At 48.9% G+C, this 18,349-nt stretch overlaps 1 protein-coding gene across 13 annotated transcripts in view; it reads left to right on the top strand.

Annotated features, from left to right (window-relative positions):
* The window catches only part of RAP1GAP2 (RAP1 GTPase activating protein 2), a 214,499-nt gene that overhangs the window by 141,667 nt on the left and 54,483 nt on the right, over positions 1-18,349 (top strand). For 7 of the 13 annotated variants that reach the window (XM_061143107.1, XM_061143110.1, XM_061143108.1 and 4 more), the window contains 4 exons: positions 11,359-11,394; positions 16,690-16,734; positions 17,432-17,464; positions 17,876-18,088. In XM_061143107.1, the coding sequence (XP_060999090.1) occupies positions 11,359-11,394; positions 16,690-16,734; positions 17,432-17,464; positions 17,876-18,088 (327 nt within the window). The remainder of the gene's footprint in view (positions 1-11,358; positions 11,395-16,689; positions 16,735-17,431; positions 17,465-17,875; positions 18,089-18,349) is intronic. The other 6 variants (XM_061143113.1, XM_061143111.1, XM_061143112.1 and 3 more) reach the window with 3 other exon arrangements.

The following is an 18,349-nucleotide window of genomic DNA, read 5'->3' on the forward strand; positions in this document are numbered from 1 at the left end:
TTTTGTGTTTTTTTTCCCCCTTAATTCCATTAATGTGATGTATTACACTGATTGATTTCCTTATGTTGAACCAACCTTGCATTCCTGGGATAAATCCCACCTGGAAACAGCATGTAACATACCGTTGGGTTTGATGAGCTAGTATTTTGTTGAAAATTTTTACATCTGTGTCTGTCAGGGATATTGGTCTGTAGTTTTGTTTCCTTGTGGTTTCTTTGTATGGTTTTGGTAATGCTGGCCTATAGAATGACTTAAGTAGTGTTCCTTCCTCTTTGCTTTTTCTGGAAGAGTTTATGAAGGATTGATGCTAATTCTTCTTTAAATGTTTGCTGGAATTTACCATGAAGCCACCTGACCCTGGACTTTTCTCTGTTGGGAGGTTTTGGATTACCGATCCAATCTCTTGTTATCTCTTCATTTTTTATTGTTACTTGCCTGGTACTTGTAGTCATTTGCATTTTCAAATCCTCTTTCACAGATTTAAATATGAATCTGCCAAATTTTGAAGATGTCTTATAAAAACCAGCCATCCTCCCCTCCTTCTCCCTGTCCTATCCCTGCTCTGGCCAGTTTGGTCCCTTTCACACTCCCTCTGCATTAAATATGATAATTCCCTAGGTCAGCGGTTTTCACAGTGTGGTCTCTGGTCAAGAGTATCGGTATTACCTGGGGGTGTGTTAGAAATGCAGATTCTCTTGGCAGCAGTGTGGTGGTGGTGGGGGTGGTGATGGCAGGAACCTGGGTTTTAATAGGTCCTTCGCGTGGTTCCATTGAATCACCATTGCCATAGGTAATAGAGAGTCTTGCAGGCTCCTGGCCCAACTTGACATAGTTGAAGCTGTGCCTCTGCATTACTCCGGCAGCCAAGGAGCTGTGTTCAGCGTGAGATGGTGGGAAGGGAGACCAAAGTAGGGAAGGAGAAGCATGAAGCGTGCACCGGGGAGAGGAGGGGAGGAGGATTGCTTGGAATGGGACCTGTGTCTGGATGGATCTTACTGGGGACACCTGTTGGCTGTCCAGGGTGAGGGGTGCAGTCTGTGGTCAGAGAAGAGACAGCGCTTAGGAGCACATGCATTGGCCTGTCCTGCCCTGACTCTGGCCATCCCAAGGAGATAGCCCCAGTCACGCACAGTCTCCTCTGCCCATTTCATTCTCATCTTGCAGGGCAGGGTTTTAAGTCATTCACTCAGGAAATGTTTCCTGGGCATCTACTCTGTGCCGGGCAGCTGTAAACCCAGGGATATAGCAGTGAACAAAATAATCAGAGCCCTGCCCTCGAGGGCTTTCTGCTCTCGTGGGCCATCCTTTGCCTTCCTCTTCAGGTTTCAGCAGCCAGGCTGGCATCCAGCTGGCCCTCATCCTGCGGTCCTGTAGATAGGGGCCTCTGAGCCAGCAGCTGAGCCAGGATACCTCGGTGTGTGGTGTGGTTGGGCAGCCCTGGGACACATCTGATCTGGTTCCCAACGGGGTGTGTGCTCTGGGCTCCCAGCTCCCCAAGTTTCCAAAAATCCCTATGAAATTCTGCAGGAATCCTTTTCTTTAGTGATGTCTTCCTTCCCTGTGGGATGAGAAACCTGCTCAGACCCCTGTTTTCTCCCCCACCCCCGACATCATCTCCATCCTGTTTTTGTGGGACCCCTGTGGGCTGGAAGACACCTTGTCTTCCATCCTTGTCTGGTTTAGCCCTTCCGGTTGCTGTTAACATGACTTGGCCTCCTCGTGCATGTCCTGCGTTGAGGCTGGATCAGGAAACAGTCTCTGCTGCCGTGCATGGAGTGAGTCCTGCGTTGGGTACCATCCCTGGCTCTGCAGACTGGCTCACGTTATCCGACCATGGCCCTGTGAGTCGGCGCAGTTCTGAGCCCCATTGCAAGGCTCAGGCGCTCACACGACCTCATCCTGTGTGTGAGCAGTAGGTGGGTGGTACCTCCTGGGTAGGAGGGTAGGAAGGCTGCTCACACACAAACACAGCCTGCCTGCAAGAGGGGAGCAGAGGAGCCCAGAGCTAGGGCAGGACCACCAGCAGGGATCCGGTGGGCAGCAGATGGATGGCAGTGGGTGTTACATCTCCAGCGAGGTTCCGAGAGGAGGAGGAAAGAGGGGGGAATGTGCTGGTGGGGGCCTCTGAGCTGTGATGCTGTAAGAAGGAAAGAACAGGTGGCCGCCCATCTGCCAGGAAAGGCCGTGTCCACGTGTAGAGCTGCTGTGGACCAGAGGGAGGTAGGCCAGGCCGCTCCTGTCCCCAGGAAGGGCCCAGGGTGCTGAGACGGGGCGGTGGCTCTACTGTACTGAATTTCTTCCGTTGCTTTTGCTTCTTCATCACCTGGGCAGGGGGCTGGCACCAGAGTGAACAAAGAGGGGTGCAGGGAAGATTCCTCAAGACTGGCCTTGCAGTCCCTTTTCTCTCTTGCCCCTATTACCTCGAACCTCCTCTGACCCTCTCCCCGCAAGGACTCCCTTTGTCTTTCTAAAGAAAGTTCGGGTAATTTCTATATGGGGAGGTGGGAGGACACAGCTTGACCTGGACAAAGCCTTGGGGCCCAGCCTGTGGATTCCTTGGCTGGGCACTGGCTCTCGGTGATTATTTCACGGACTACTCGACTGGCTGTTAAGGCAGAGCCCTGGGGAAAGCTGGCCTCTGCTCAGATTTGGGTGGTGATGGCTTTTGCTAATAATAATTTAGACAGCTGGGCCACTGCTACTGGTGAGGAGGCTGAACTACATTTCTTGCTAACTGATGGAGGGGTATCCCCTTGTGAAGGATGCTCCCAGCAGGGCTTCAATCTATCCTGAAGGGCCTGGGGGAATGATGCCAGTGAGTCATTGAGCATTTATTGCTTGCCTGCTGCACGCCCTTGGCTGCATGAAGCAGTCTCAGGGGGTGTGGACAAGGGTGGGACTGGAACTGCTGTCCCAGCCTGGCCTGAGTCACCTTGCTTCTGGGTGGAAAAGGAGGCTTGCTCTTTGCCAAGGCTGGCACCATCCCATTGGAAAGTTCAACAAGTCACCATGAAGTGGGGCCAGGTCAGCGCAGGCCAAGTTGCCACTGGCCGATTTCTGCTCCTGGACACTGTCCACGCTGCAGTTGTCCATCCTGTGCATTATTCAGGAATGAGGGTGAGTCACAGCCCTTTCATCTCCCCACCTGTGCCAGCGCTGAGGCCATGGAGCATCTTCATTCAGGAAGTAGACCCATTTTTAACAGTAATCGAAACACACTGCCTCTGGGAAGATGGATGAAGTCAAGAAAAGCTTAATCAGGAGAAGTTGGGACTTCCCTGGTGTTCCAATGGTTAAGACTGCTTGCTTCCACTGCAGGGGGCACGAGTTTGATCCTTGGTTGGGGACTAAGATCTGGCATGCTGCACAGCTAGGCCAAAAATTAAATAAATAAAAATTTTCATGAAAATAAAAGGAAAAGCTAACTACCTAAAGGTACTAGATCATTTCCCAGCAGGACAGAGTTTATTTCCAGAGTGAGCTTTCTTATAGAAGTTCCTTATAGAAGTTGCTGTTTTTCCAGTAGTCATGTACGGATGTGAGAGTTGGACCATAAAGAAAGTTGAGCACCGAAGAATTGATGCTTTCAAACTGTGGTGTTGGAGAAGACTCTTGAGAGTTCCTTGGACAGCAAGGAGCTCAAACCAGTCAAGCCTAAAGGAAATCAACCCTGAATATTCATTGGAAGGACTGATGCTGAAGCTGAAGCTCCAGTACTTTGGCCACCTGATGCAAAGAGCCCATTCTTTGGAAAAGACCCTGATCTGGAAAAGATTGAAGGCCGGAGGAGAAGCAGGCAGCAGAGGATGAGATGGTTAGATAGCATCACCGACTCAATGGACATGAATGTGAGCTAACTCCAGGAGATAGTGAAGGACAGGGAAGCCTGGTGTGCTGCCGTCCATGGGGTCATAAAGAGTCAGACACGACTTAGCGACAGAACAACAACAAAAACCGTGGATAGGCTCTGGTACTTCTTGTTCATATTCTTACTTCAGCTTCACGTGAGCCCTGAAAGGCAGGGACTGATTCTGCTTTCAGGTGAGGGAAGTAAGAGAAATTGAATCACATGCCTTGTGCCGTACAAACCAGTCTGTAGGATGTCGGCCACTCTCCAGACCTGGGTTTGACCACTGGATTCTACCACCTCCTGTTGAGTTGACCTTCTGTATCTGCGGGTTCTGCATCCACAGATTGAACCGACGATTTTGATTTTGATCCCCAGCTGGTGGAACCTGTGGGAAAAGGGGGCAGCTGTGCTCTGCCATTTTCTTTTCCTAAAAAATTTTTCTTTCTTTCTTTATTTAGTTTTGGCTGCACTGGGTCTTCAGTGTTTCATGGGCTTTCTCTAGTTGTGGTGAGCAGGAGCTAGTCTCCAGTTGTGGTGCATGGGCTTCTCATTGCATTGGCTTCTTTTATCTTTTTGGAGCATGGGCTGTGGGGGGTACGGGCTCAGTAGTTGTGGTACACAGGCTTAATTGCCCCGGGGCATGTGGAATCTTCCCGGACCAGGGATGGAACCTGTGTCTTTTGCGTTGGAAGGCAAATTCTAACCACTCGACCACCAGGGAAGTCCCTGTGTCATTTTCTATAAGGCACATCCTTGGATTTCGGTATCCTCAGGGATGCTGGAGCCAATCCCCCACAGACATTGAGGGAGACAGTCTTTCTACCATATGCAAACCTCAGTAGCTTTCCAGGACCTTCCAGATTAAGCCCAAATTCCTGGTATTCAGAGTCTCTCAGGCCTGCACCCTCCTTTTCAGTCTGAGCTTCTGGGTGTTGACCCAGAGGCCTCGGGCAGCCGAGTCGATCCACTCACCATTCATTGAGTACACACCATGCTCCTTCACCTTTGCCCTCACTGTTACCACTGCCAGTAACGCCCTCCCCACCTTCGCTATAGGGCTTCTTCCCTAGTAGCTCAGACAGTAAAGCGTCCACCTGCAATGCAGGAGATCCGGGTTCAATCCCTGGGTTGGAAAGATCCCTCCCCAGAGAAGGCAATGGCAACCCACTCCAGAATTCTTACCTGGAGAATCCCCATGGACAAGAGGAGCCTGGTGGGCTACAGTCCATGGGGTCGCAAAGAATTGGACATGACTGAGCGACTAACACACACTCCTTCTCTATCAAGTGATTCCTGTTTATCTTTTAAGGTCTGGTTGCATTTACAACCAGAAACCTTACAAGAAGCCTTCCTTGATGTGGTCATTTTAAAACATGACCTCAAATTCTTTGACACTTCTCTCCTGTAGAGGTGGAACCTCATTCCTATCCCTTTGAGTGCAGGCTGGTCATGGACACTTGCTTCTAAAGAATAGGACAGGGACTTCCCTGGTGGTTCATTGGTTAAGAATCCGCTTTTCAATGCTTGAGACACAGGTTCGATCCCTAGTCAGGAGACTAAGATCCTACCTGCCATGGGCAGCTAAGCCCATAGGCTGCAGCTTTTGAACCTGTGTGCTCTGGAGCCTGTGCACCACAACTAGAGTGAAGTCTAAGTGCTGCAACAAAAGATCCCACATGCTGTAAGGAAGTTCCTGCATGCTGCAACTAAGACCCCAAGCATCCAAACAAAAAAAATAAATATTAAAAAAATCCCATAAAGAATAAGGAATAGGATAAAGAATAAGGATTAAATAAGATAAGAGTAAGGACTAGAATAAGGAATAGAAGAAGGTACTATAACTTCTTTTGTGCTTTCTCTCTTGGCTGTCTTGCTCTGGGTGGGTTGGGGTGGGGGAGGGTCAGCTGCCATGTTGTAAGGACACTCAAGTAGCCAAAGGAGAGGTCTGTGTGATGGGAACTGGGCCCTCCTGCTGACAGCTTTGTGACTAAACCATCTTAGAAGCAGATCCCCTGGCCATAATCAAGGCTTCAGCCTCTGCTGACATCCTGAATGCAATTGCCTGAGAAACCTTGAACCAGAACTGCCCAAAGAAGCAGTTTGCATTCCTGACCCATGGACACTGTTGCGAGTCACTATGTTTTGGGAGTAATTTGTTACATGGTGGTGAACTAATACCCTTACCTCCCAGCAAGGAGTGCTGCCTGCCTGCTCTGAACCACTGGTCACCTGCAGCGTCACTCTGCGTAGTTTTGTCTCATAATTAAGATCTGTTGTTGTTGTGTGGTTGCAAAGTCACGTCCGACTCTTTTGAGACCCCGTGGAGTGTAGACCGCCCGGTTCCTCTGTCCATGGGATTTCCCAGGCAAGAATACTGGAGTGGGTTGCCATTTCCTCCTCCAGGGGATCTTCCTGACCCAGAGATTGAACCAGAGTCTCCTGCATGGCAGGCAGGTTCTTTACCACTGAGCCACCTGGGAGAGGACCCTTCCCCAGCACTTCCAGTGACCAGTGTTTAATCGTGTGGGGTTAATTGACTAACTAGCACAAGAGCATTGTGTAAGAACACACCTAAGGTTTTTTTGGTTGCCAGATTATATAGATACCAATGGGTAAGCTGGATGTGGGGGTGATTCAAGAGAGTTTCTTTATCTATAACACACAGGGTCATGATTAGACCTGGAAATTAATTGGCCTGAATTCAGGGGCTTTCTGTGGGCACAAAAGGCTATAAAACTTGTGTTTCTGGGAGTGTTATCTTATGAAAGTGCCGGATGGGGCATACTGTAGCAGGAGTTAGGGGAAGTGAAGAGAGGCATGCTAGAGCCTCTGATTATGTGTTGGAGTCTTTGCAGTTGATTAATTACAGAAATGATTTATAATTGTTATAGAAAATTGAAAAAATACTGAAAAGCAAAAAGGAAAAAATTATCCTTAACCTATAACTCAACTTGGCAAATATCCTTCAAGAGTGATGTGTACATCCACATGATGATATATATGTTGGGAAAAAAAAGGATCAGGACTTCCCTGGGTGGTCCAGTGGTTAACAATCCGCCTGCTAATGCAGGGGACACGGGTTCAATCCTTGGTCTGGGAAGATTCCACGTACCTCGGAGCAGTTAAGCCCACAACTTAACTGAGTCCACACTCTAGAGCCCATGAGCTGCAACTACTGAGCCTGTGTGCCCTAGAGCCTGTGCTCCTTAACCAGAGAATCCACTGCAGTGAGAAGCCCAAGCACCGCAACTAGAGAATAGGCCCCACTTGCTGCAAGTAGAGAAAGGCTGCACTCAGCAATGAAGCCCCAGTATGGCCAAAAATAAATAAGTAAATAATAATTAAAGAGGGACCATATTGTTCTGATCCTTACTTTTCTCACTGAGTGATATGATGTGAATCTTCATACCAGCATAACTGGTACAGATCTCCTTTTAGAGTTATTTTATTGTATGTGCATACTTCCGTGTATTATTTATTTTTCCCTTATTGATGTGTACTTCAACTATTTCCACTTTTTTTTAACCCATAAGTGATGTTTCTACAAATATCCTTGTATACAGTATTTTTGTGCAGTTGCCCAAATATTACTCTAGTGTAAATTCCTTACAGTAGGTTTATGGACCAAAATACCTGAACATTTTTCAGGCTTTGGACACATTGTACCAAATTGCCCTTCAGAAAGTACCAGGCACACACTTATCTATAGTCCTTGCCAGCACTGAATTTTCTTTTTAATCTTGGCCAATCTGATAGGTGAAAGATGTTATCTTATCTTACTTTAATAACTAGGGAGGCTGGGCATGTTTCATTGGTCATTTTATATTTCTCCTTGAGCAAATTGAGTCCTTTGCATATTTTTGTTTCCTTTACAAAATTTATTTCTTTGAAATTGAACTATGTGAGTAATGTAGGTCTACATGCTTTTGAAGCATCCCATATATAAAGCAGAACTCTCTTCCCTACTTTCTCCCTCTTCTTGTAATAATAACTTTCTGACAGTGTGAGGTATATTCTTTTGTATTATTTTCTATGCATTTATATACATACCTATAAATAATTTTGGGTTTTGTTTTTACTAAAATGGGGTCACATTCTCTGTGATGTTCTGAATTGCACCCCCGCACCCCGATATTTAATAGATCTTGGAGAGCATCTTGTGTTGGAATATGGAACTACTGTTTTCTTTTCAAAACATATTTATTTTGGCTGCATCCGATCTTAGTTGCAGCATTCAGGATCTTTCGCTGTGGCAGGCAGGCTTCTCTCTAGTTGAGGCATGGGCTCTGGAGTTGTGGTGTGCGGGCTCAGTTGCCCCGAGGCATGCGGGATTTTAGTTCCTCAACCAGGAATTGAATCTGAGTCCCTGCGTTGGTAAGCAAATTATTAACCACTGGACCACCAGGGAAGTCCTCAGATTTCTTTCTGAATAATTGAGCAGTTTTTTGAACAACTTACCATAAAGCCACCTATTTAAAGTGTACAGTTTCATGTTTTTTAGTATATTTGCAGAATTGTGTAACCATTACCACAATCAATTTTGGAACATTTTTCATCAACTCAAATAGAAACCTTATATCTTTTAGCTTCCAAATCCCCCATTTCTCTGAGCCCTAAGCAACCACAAATTTACTTTCTGTCTCTATAGATTTGCCTATTCTGGGCATTTTATATTAATGGAATCACATAATATGCAGCCTTTTATGTCTGTGTCCATTCACTCAGCATAGTGTTTTCAAGGTTTATCCATGCAGTGCCATGCATGTGCCAGGACTTCATTCTTTTTTTAGTGGTTGAATATATTCTAGTATATAGATATACTATAATCTTTATGCAAAAGTTGATGGGCGTTTGGGTTATTCCCACTTTTGGGGGTATTACAAATACTGCTGCTGTGAGCATGAGTGTACAAGTTTTTAAGTGGATGTATGTTTTCTCTTCTCTTGGGGATACATACCTAGGAGTGGAATTACTGAAGTGGTAGTTCTTTTTATGTTGCTGGATTCGGTTTGCTGGAATTTTGTTGAGAATTTTTGCACTTATTTTCATAAGCTGTATTGGTCTGTAGTTTTCTTTTCTTGTGATGTTAATTTTGGTGTCAGCGTAGTACTAGCCTCAGGAAATAAGTTGGGAAGTGTTCCCTCTTCTATTCCTGGAAGAGTTTGGGAGGAATTAGTATTACTTCTTCTTTAAGGGGTAGAATTTACAACTAAAGCCATCTGGACCTGGGCTTTTCTTTGTGGGTAGTTTTTTGATTACTAATCCAACCTCTGTTATTTATTACAGGTCTTCTTAGATCTTCTGTTTCTTCCTGAGTCAGTTTTGGTAGCCTGTGATTACTGGGAATTGTCCATTTCATCTGCATATGTATTAGTCGCTTAGTTGTGTCCCACTCTCTGTGACCCCATGGGCTGTAACCCACCAGGCTCCTCTGTCCATGAATTCTCCAGGCAACAGTACTGAAATGGGTTGCCATTCCCTTCTCCAGAGGATTGTCTCAACCCAGGGATTGAACCTGGGTCCCTCTCATTGCAGGCAGATTCTTTACTCTCTGAGCCACCTTGGAAGTCCCCATTTCATCTAAGTTATCTAAATTATTGACACATGGCTTCCCATAGTATTTGTATTTTATTCTGTGTAGCGTATTCTAACCAGTTTCCTGTAGATCGATGTTTAAGTTGTTTCCACTTTTTTTTTTTTTTGCTGTTACAAACAATGCTGCAATAACCATTTTATTGTGTCTATCTTTGTGTTCATGTGTCAGTGTGTTTGTAGTATATGTTCTAGAAGAGGAATTGTTGGGTCAGAGGTCTGTGTATTTAAAATATTGATTGTTTCTATCTTCTTATCCTCTTTCTTCTCATCTTTCTATCCTTACTAATTTGTATAAGTTCTTTTTAAAAAAAACTATCTATTTATTTGGCTCTGCCGTGTGTTTATTTGTTTGTGTGTATTTATTTGGCTCTGGTGTGTCACGTGGGTCTTCTGTTGCAGCTTGAGGGGCTTCTCTCTAGTTGTGGTGTGCAGGCTTGGTAATTGCGGTGGGTGCATGGACTTAGTTGCTTTGCAGCATGTGGGATCTTAGTTCACCAGCCAGGGATCCAACCTGCATCGCCTGCACTGGGAGGTGGATTCTTAACCCCTTGACCACCAGGGAAGTCCCTCCATAAGTTCTTTATGTTTATCATTCTTTGTATCCTGGAGATTGGAGTTGGTAAGAATCCACAGAGCAAATGGGAAGGATAGATTTGAGAGCTGGATGTTTGATGGCTGCTTCTGGTCAAAGGTGCTTGATGTGGGTGCCCTAAGCTTGTTCTCAACCCTGAACATTTACATGTGGGGTTTCCAGACCTTGGCACCTGAGCTTGAGGAAGCTGGAGACTCTTCGCCTCTGATGGGCCAGTTTTAGCTTGGGAGAGGTCGCTTGGAGTCTGCAGCAGGGCCAGGTTTCTGCCTGTGACTCCACAAGCATCCTTTCCATGGTGGTTGTCTTCTGAGAATGTGGAGGCTGACAGGGGCATCAGGCAATTCTGGCCTGTGAGTGTCTGCAGAGGAAGGCAGGATGGATGCCCTACCTTTAAGTGGAGAAGTGACAAGGACATTGTTTCCTTTTCACTGCTTTCTTTTGTCCCCTATTCATCTGGGGCTGTCCATTCTGAGCACTAATTAACTCAGGGCTTGCCAGTGCCCAGAAAAAAGTAGAGCTCTTTTCCCAGAATGGGAAGTGGGGACCTCTGGTGGAACCTCTGCCTGTATTTTGTTAGGGTACAGCTTGCAGCCCCTCGCCCTTCCATTCCACCTTCTTTTTCTCTTTTTGGTCTTATCTGGAGTTTACAAAGTTGGCACCAAAGTAGGTTAAAATTTTGGACTTACATAGTTTATGATTTTAAAAATAACCCATCCAGGCTCCTGGAGGCTGCAGTTTTCAGGCTTTGCTCTCAAGTTCTCGGGTTCTCAAAAATGTCTCTTGGGGACAGCGGATAGGGACAGGCAGGCAGAGGTGACCCACCAGGGGCGCAAGCTTCCACAGCTGTCTTGGCCGGAGCAGCACGCTTTAACTGGTTTTGTATGCTGGAATTCTAAGTGAGACTTTTGTGAGAAGACAGAAGGGGCTGTGTGTTGCCACAAAACTTGGAAATCTGTTTGTGTGGGACATCTTGGCTCCACTGTTGGGTTGAAAGCATCCCAACCACGAATGCTGCTGGAGGGTGAGTCTCCAAGCGTTGGGGAAACCTCGGCTTTTCCCAGGGGCCCCTCCCTCTTGACAGAGACTGAGTGACTGTTCTCTCCAGGGCCATGTGCCAGCCTGGGCATGCTTCATTGTATGGGGTGTTCTGGCCCTTCCAGCCCTGCAAAGGCAAAATCAAATTATCTTCTCTTGATCCAAATGAATTTCATCCCTGGGGAAGCCCGGTTTGAGCTTCCAGACAGTCAGCAGGGAGACTTTTTCTCTCTGCCTCCTGGCTGACGCCCTGTCTTTGTCTCTCTGCCCTGCTTGTATCTTTCAGTCAGCAGAGTTCTTCGAGATGCTGGAGAAGATGCAGGTAAGCATCCTCAATGTCGGGGTGGGGTGGGGTGGGGCAAGTCCCGGGTGGGAGTGCCACAGGACACTCAGGACACAACACCAGGAGAAACCCACGGGCAAAACTTGGGTCCTTGGAGGGAGGGCAGAGAAGAGAGCACTCACAGTTCTGATGGCCTGGGCCAGCCGAGGTCATGTCCACATGAACAGCACACAGGATTCTGGAATGGCTTCTGCCTGAAGGATGGAGAGAAGATAAACAGAACCTGCCAGCAGGGCAGGCGGATGTGGGGAGGATTTGAGAGGGTTCGTCGTTCCTGGAATGGGTCAGAAAGAAAGCCCCTTCTTAGAGGAGTCGTCTCATGTTTGGGAGGCAGAGCAGCCAAGTAGGAGACAGACCTGAGTTCAAATCCTGCTTCTAACACTCGCTAGCACTAGTTCCTACCCTTTTCTGAGCCTCTGGTTCCTGTTTTCTGTCGCCTCACAGCACTGTCCTTGCCTCACTCTGATGCCAAACGCGTGGCTGTTTTCCCCACACTAAACAATTCATCAACACCAGCTGGGTGCCCTACAATTTCACCCAGTTCTGACACAGTCTCCCTGGAGATCTCACAGGTGATGGGCTCAGTCCCACAAGACCTCCCTCCTCTGACTTCAACCCCAATCACAAATCCAGATCCAAAACCCGTGTTTTGACTCACTGGCTATAAATCAGAGGTTCCCATGATCGCTCCTTGGTTCCATTAATTCACTAGAGCGACTCACAGAACTCAGGAAACCCACGGACTTACTAGGTTAACAGCTTATTATAAAAATAGATAACTCAGGAACAGCCAGATGGAAGAATGACCGCGGGCAAGGTATGTGGGAAAGGATGCAAGCTCCCATGCCTTCTTTGGGAACAGTGTATGTTCACTGGCTAGGAAATCCCCCAAGCCCCGTCCTTGTGGGTTTTTGTGGAGGCTTCTTTACACAGGATGATAGATTAAATGATTGACCATTGGTGATTGATTGAATCTCCAGACTCTCCTCTGTCTCTGGAGGTTGGGGTGGGGCTGAAAGTTCCAACCCTCTAATCAGGGTTGGTTACCCTCTCAACAAGCTCCCATCCTTAGGGGCTTTCCAGAAGTTACCTCATTAACATAAACTTAAGACGCCCCTTTCACCTTTCTGGCTCTGGAGCTATTTCAGGAATGAAGGACAAAGGTTCAAATGCTGTAAAAAGAGATGCTCCATAGATGCTCCATTGGTCTTAGCACCTAGGAAATGCCAAGGGTTTTAGGTTTTTCCTACGTTTATAGTTGGCTTTCTACAATCAGAAAGAGCTTTCCCTTTTCTCCGTTCATTTGTTCATTTGTCCATCTATCCATCCATCCATTCATCCATTCACTCATTGGTATGGATTCATGGATTCTGATTATACTGTAGTTTATAGTCTCTATAATAAAATCTTTATTTTAATGCTCAAGTTGTCTTAGATTTGGCCAGTGGGAGCCCCTGGGGCCTGGCGGCTGTACCAAATATATATTAATATTTCTCATAAATCACAATAGCACAGCTTCTATAAATGAGAATGCAAATACCCACTCACATGGTTGTCTGGATGAAATGAGAAATAACAGTTACAGATGGGAAGAAGATGCTGATGATAGCCTACACATTTCAGGCACTTCTCTGGGCTCAGAGATTGATAGGTGTCACGTCATTTCTTCCTGAGAAGTCCCCCAGGAAGTAGGTATATTGTTATCCCCATTTCACAGATGAGAAAACCAAGACACAGAGCTATTAAATAAAGCATTCAAGGGCTGGTAAGTTATTATTGTAGCTTTGGAGCCAGAAGGCTTAGCCACTATGTTATGGTGGCTAAGTAGACGCTCCAGGCTCCAGGAAGGAAGATTCTGTAGTGATGGTTTGGAAGCTCTAGGAGGGAGGCAAATGAAGTGCGCACAGTCAGCCCGAGATGCAGGTGGAGCTGCTGAGAGGGTGACTGCCATCAGCAAGCAATCAAACATGGTCCTCATGGGAAAGCCAGGTTGCCGCCCTAACGGTGAGGAGAGATAGGGATGGTTTAAGGGAAAACTATTATTAGTGGTTGTGTTATTATCACAAGCAAGTTATTAAAATCCCCTTCTGTGCCCAGCAGTGTGTGGACTACAAGCTAATTTATATGTATTTAGGGAACTCACAGTCAAGTTTTGGAAACAGGGAGGGCCTTGGCCTTGACAGTGAGTGGTGGGAGGCAGCATATAATTAAGTAAAGCTGGGATTTCCACCTCAATCCCTGGAGTCCCGCTCTGCACTCTGCCAAGCTGGTGGGGAATTTGCAGCCTGCCCTGCCTTCTCTTTGGTTGCTCCTGCAATCCACTCACCCCTCACCCTTTACCCACTTCCCTCCTCCTAGCCCTGCCTTCCCCACAAAGGGCTTCTCTGAGCACAGAATCCAGCCCCACTCAACTGACCTCATCATTCTCTTGTTTCAAGGCTGCTGAGTTGTCTTCTCAGCTAGATTGGGAGCCTGTCAAGGGCAGGAGGTCTGTTTTATTTTTTTCTGGTCATACTACGAGGCTTGCAGGATTTTAGTTCTCTGACCAGAGATGCAATCACACCCTCTGCAGTGAAACTTCAGAGTCTTAACCACTGGACCACCAGAGAATTCCCAGGGGTCTGGTTTTTATGCTTCTTGTCTGTCTCCATGGCGGGTGGCTGACCCCTGTGGTTGGTTGGTCAGTTTCATCTCAGTTGAGACTACCTGGGGCTGAGATCAGACTTCCCAATGCTTGGGCCTCTGCCAAGTGCCCACTGGGCCCCAGCCTCCGAGGGGCCACAGCTTCCAGCTCTTCCATGTGTCTGAAAGTCATGTGGAGAAGTTGCTGGTGTGAAGTGTGGCTGGAGTCTGTCCTTGAGTGAGGACGCCCTCTTTCATGCTGCGGGTGTGGAGACAGAGCCACGAGTATTGTAGCCTCCAGGGTGTTCTGAGAGTTGTGAAGAGCTGAGACTAAGATCCAGGACTCCTGACCTCCCTGACTGAGAGTCTAGGGATTTGAAGAAGAGCTGAATCCTTTGAAGCAATGAGGTGCAGAAGCTTTGGATTCCTTCAGTCCTGGGTTCAAGTTCTATCTGATACTCTCTAGCTGAACATCCTTGGTCAAGTCATTCTACCTTTCTGAACCTCAGTGTCCACATGGCCAGGGATGAGGGAGGGGGCCATAATCATGACACCTATAGCAAGGAGATCAAACCAGTCAATCCTAAAGGAAATCAACCCTGAATATTCATTGGAAGCGCTTAATACTTTGGCCACCTGATGTGAAGAGCCAACTCATTGGAAAAGACCCTGATGCTGGGAAAGATTGAAGGCAGGAGGAGAAGGGGGCGACAGAAGATGAGATGGTTGGATGGCATCATCGACTCAATGGACATGAGTTTGAGCATGCTAGGGAAGATGGTGAAGGACAGGGCAGGCTGGTGTGCTGCAGTCCATGGGGTCACAAGGAGTCGGACACGACTTGGCAACTGAACAACAACAATAGCAAAGGCTGACACTGGAGAGGGCCCAGTGCTGGGCGGCGGCTCTGTCATGGGGGAGGGCACGGGAGGAGGTTTGCTCACCTGCTCGGGGCTGTTTCCAGGCAGCGATGACTAACGAAGGACAAACAGACCAACTCCTGACATCACCCCTCTCTTCATCCTCCCAGTTTGCTTCCCTGGTCAGGGACTGCTGTCCACTCAGGTGGTTTTCTCCCCATGTGGAGAAAGGGCGCCCTGTTGAGCGGGAGGGGCCCTCCCCATGCCCTCCTGGGTGATGCTGCAGGTGACTCAGCCCGGCCAAGTCCAGAGAAGCCCGAGTCTAAATCCACCCAGTGAGTGAGCAGGGGTCCTGGGCTCTGAGGGCTCTGCACTGTAGACCCACAGCCCAGCTTCATCTCCGGGTGCTCACACCCACCAGCTCCAGGAACCTCCTCCCAGGGCCCCCGTTTCCGTGTTGGTAAATAGGTGCTGAGGTTTTCAGAGGGGACTGAAGGAGGGAGCGCCGTGCAAGGTCAGGTTCCTGCTCTGTGTTGTTATGATCGGGCAGGGGCTGCTGCAGGACGCTCTTCTCTCCAGAGGGACCTGTGTGTCCCAACGTGTCCCAGCATCTCTCACACCCTTGTCGGAATTTATTCAAACAGTCTTGGGAACACCATATACCCCACCTCCTCAAAACCCACTTAAGTCAGAACGTGGCACCACTGGAAACCGGGCCCTGCTCCCCAGAAGAGCATCTTCCAGACACCTGCAGATGCTGCCCTTTAATCCAGGCCCAGTGAACGTGCCTGACCCTTGCAATGACACCGCTGTGAGATGGATGGGTGGGTGTTAGAATCCTCATTTTGCAGTTGAAGCTGTGGAAACTGCATGAGGCTCAGCTTCGTCAAGGGTCACTGACAGTAAGCAGCAGAGTGAGGACCAGGCCACCTGCCTGTCAGCCGTGGCCCCTCCCACCCGGGAGGGGTGCAGCTGGTGTGGCATGAGGTCCAGCCTGCGGGTGCCGACACCCCAAGATGCAGGTTCCCGTCCCTCACCCCTCACCTGTTGGCTTTGAGAGAGCCTGGTGGAGATGTTTAAGTGCTAGAGTGGGTCTTGCCTGATGGTACAGTGGATAAGAACATGCCTTGCAATGCAGGGGACATGGGTTTGATCCCTGGTCCGGAAAGATCCCACGCGCCATGGGGCAACTAAGCCCATGAGCCACAACTACTGAACCCAAGTGCTGCAACTACTGAAGCCCATGCACCTAAAGCCCATATTCTGCAACAAAGACCACAACATTCCACTGTCAACTAACCCCTGCTTGCTGCAACTAGAAAGTTCATGCAAAGCAGCAAAGACCCAGCGCAGTAAAAAAAAAAAAAAATTGCACCAAGATGAAAAAGCTGTTTACCTATAGCTTTTACCATATAATGACCACTCTTCCAAGGGCTCAACACGTTCTCAACATTTAATATTCACCACAAGAGTAGGTGCCATTTTCGTTCGCATTTTACAGATTGGAACATTGAGCTCCAGAGAGTTTTGTGACTTGTCCAAGGTCATCTGGTCATAAGTGGCAGTGTTGGGATTTGAACCCCTGTATCTGGCTTGAGCCCATGCTCTTAACCTGCTGCCTTGCCGGAGGCTGCTGTGAGGCCTGAGTGTGTGAGGGCCCAGCACACGCCAGCTGCTGCTGCTGCTATCACTAACCGCCAGCTAAGGCAGCTGCTCCTGGTAGACTCCTCTGTTTGGCTCGTCTTCTGTGACCTTTGCTTTTCCATGGATCCTCTTTTCCTTGTTTCTGCAGGGGATCAAGCTTGAAGAGCAGAAGCCGGGACCCCAGAAGAACAAGGTGGGCTGGGCGGGTGACAGGCAGGGGACACAGTGGGCTTGCTGGGTTCTGCTCTCTTAGCTGTCTCCCTCAGATTTTCACCATGAGCCACTTCAGTGACCACACCATGTTGACTGGGGCACAGTGGGCAGCCAGGGGAGCCCTGGCTTGATGCCTTTGGGGCAGCTTCTGGGTGGACTGCGGTGGAGACAAGGCTTGAGGCTCAGCCTGGCTTCTCTGCACCCACTCCTGCGAATGGACCACATGCCGTGTGTAGGGGTGTCAGACTCTATGCTCCAGGTTCCAGAGGCATCAGCTCTCAGCTTCAACTTCCATTGCCCAGGCCCAGGGGTGCAGCCCTCTTACCTGGAGGGGGCTGGATGGGACCAGAGGTTACCTTCCTGTGACAGCCTCCTAGGGTGAGCAACTGGGTCACCACAAGTGTGGGCCTCAGCGCTTTGCATACTGCATCTTCAGCTGGCAGTGTTTGCACTCAGGTTCTATCATTCTGGGGAAGAACTCAAGCCAGGTTCCAGAGCTGCCTCTAGGCTGTTTTTCTGTCTGGTTTTCTGCCCGCTGATCTTCCCAAGGCCCTGCTGCAGTCTGCCAGGCCCCCAGCCCCCTACCTCCCCGATCTGGGAGAGGGGAATGGAAACAGTGAGCAAACCTGATGGGTGTTGCGGGGATGAATGGTGACATTGTCTGGTTTGTCTTGCAGGATGACTACATTCCGTACCCCAGCATCGATGAGGTAGGAGCCCCCTGGCCGCGTTCAGCTCTGGGTCCTGTCTCTGGGGCACAGCTGGGGGAGCTGATGGTGATGATGTTGATGGTCCCTGCCCAGCCCCATGTGGGAGAGAACCCTGACCCTGGAACTTGAGGGCCTGAGGTCTCTTTCCATTATCCCCTTTGTGACCTCAGCTTTTCCATGTTTAAATTGAAGATATCTGCCAAAGCTTTGCACCTCTGGTGCTCCAGGGTCAGTGAAATTGGAGGTGTTACAGGGCTTAAAGGAGGGGTTAATTTTACTGCTTTTGGCCTCAAAGATGGGATCCCCTCCTTGGAGCGGTTGGAAGGTTGAGGGACACCCCACCGGCACCCTTCCCCTCCTTCTATAGACCCTGGGGCAGGCTGCAGTGCCAGAACCTCCCTCTGCCTCCAGGTTGTGGAGAAGGGAGGCCCGTACCCCTTGATCGTCCTGCCCCAGTTTGGGGGCTACTGGATTGAGGACCCCGAGAACGTGAGCACACCAACCTCCCTGGGCAGCAGCATCTGTGAGGATGAGGAGGAGGACAGCCTCAGTCCCAGCACATTTGGCTACAAGCTCGAGTGCAAGGGTGAAGCCAGGGCCTACCGCAGGCACTTTCTGGGGAAGGTAAGGCCCGGGGACCCAGGGCAGGGAAATAACTAGCTGCCGGAGGCGGGGACGGGGGGCAGGGGGTAGGGGCAGGAGCCTGGCGTTCCTCTCCAGGCCTCCTTTCTCTCTGTCTCTCCTCTTCCAAGTCCTGTCCCTCTCCTGCCAGTGTCTTGACTGGCTCTGCCCCTGGGTGGGGGTCGGGGGTGAGGGTGGGGCAGAGTGTCTGCAGAGCCAGGAAGGCTCGTGTGTGATGAGTCCAGGTGGGCAACACCCCCGACA

This window comes from Dama dama, chromosome 5 (assembly GCF_033118175.1).
Source record: "Dama dama isolate Ldn47 chromosome 5, ASM3311817v1, whole genome shotgun sequence".
In the NCBI taxonomy this organism is placed as follows: domain Eukaryota; kingdom Metazoa; phylum Chordata; class Mammalia; order Artiodactyla; family Cervidae; genus Dama; species Dama dama.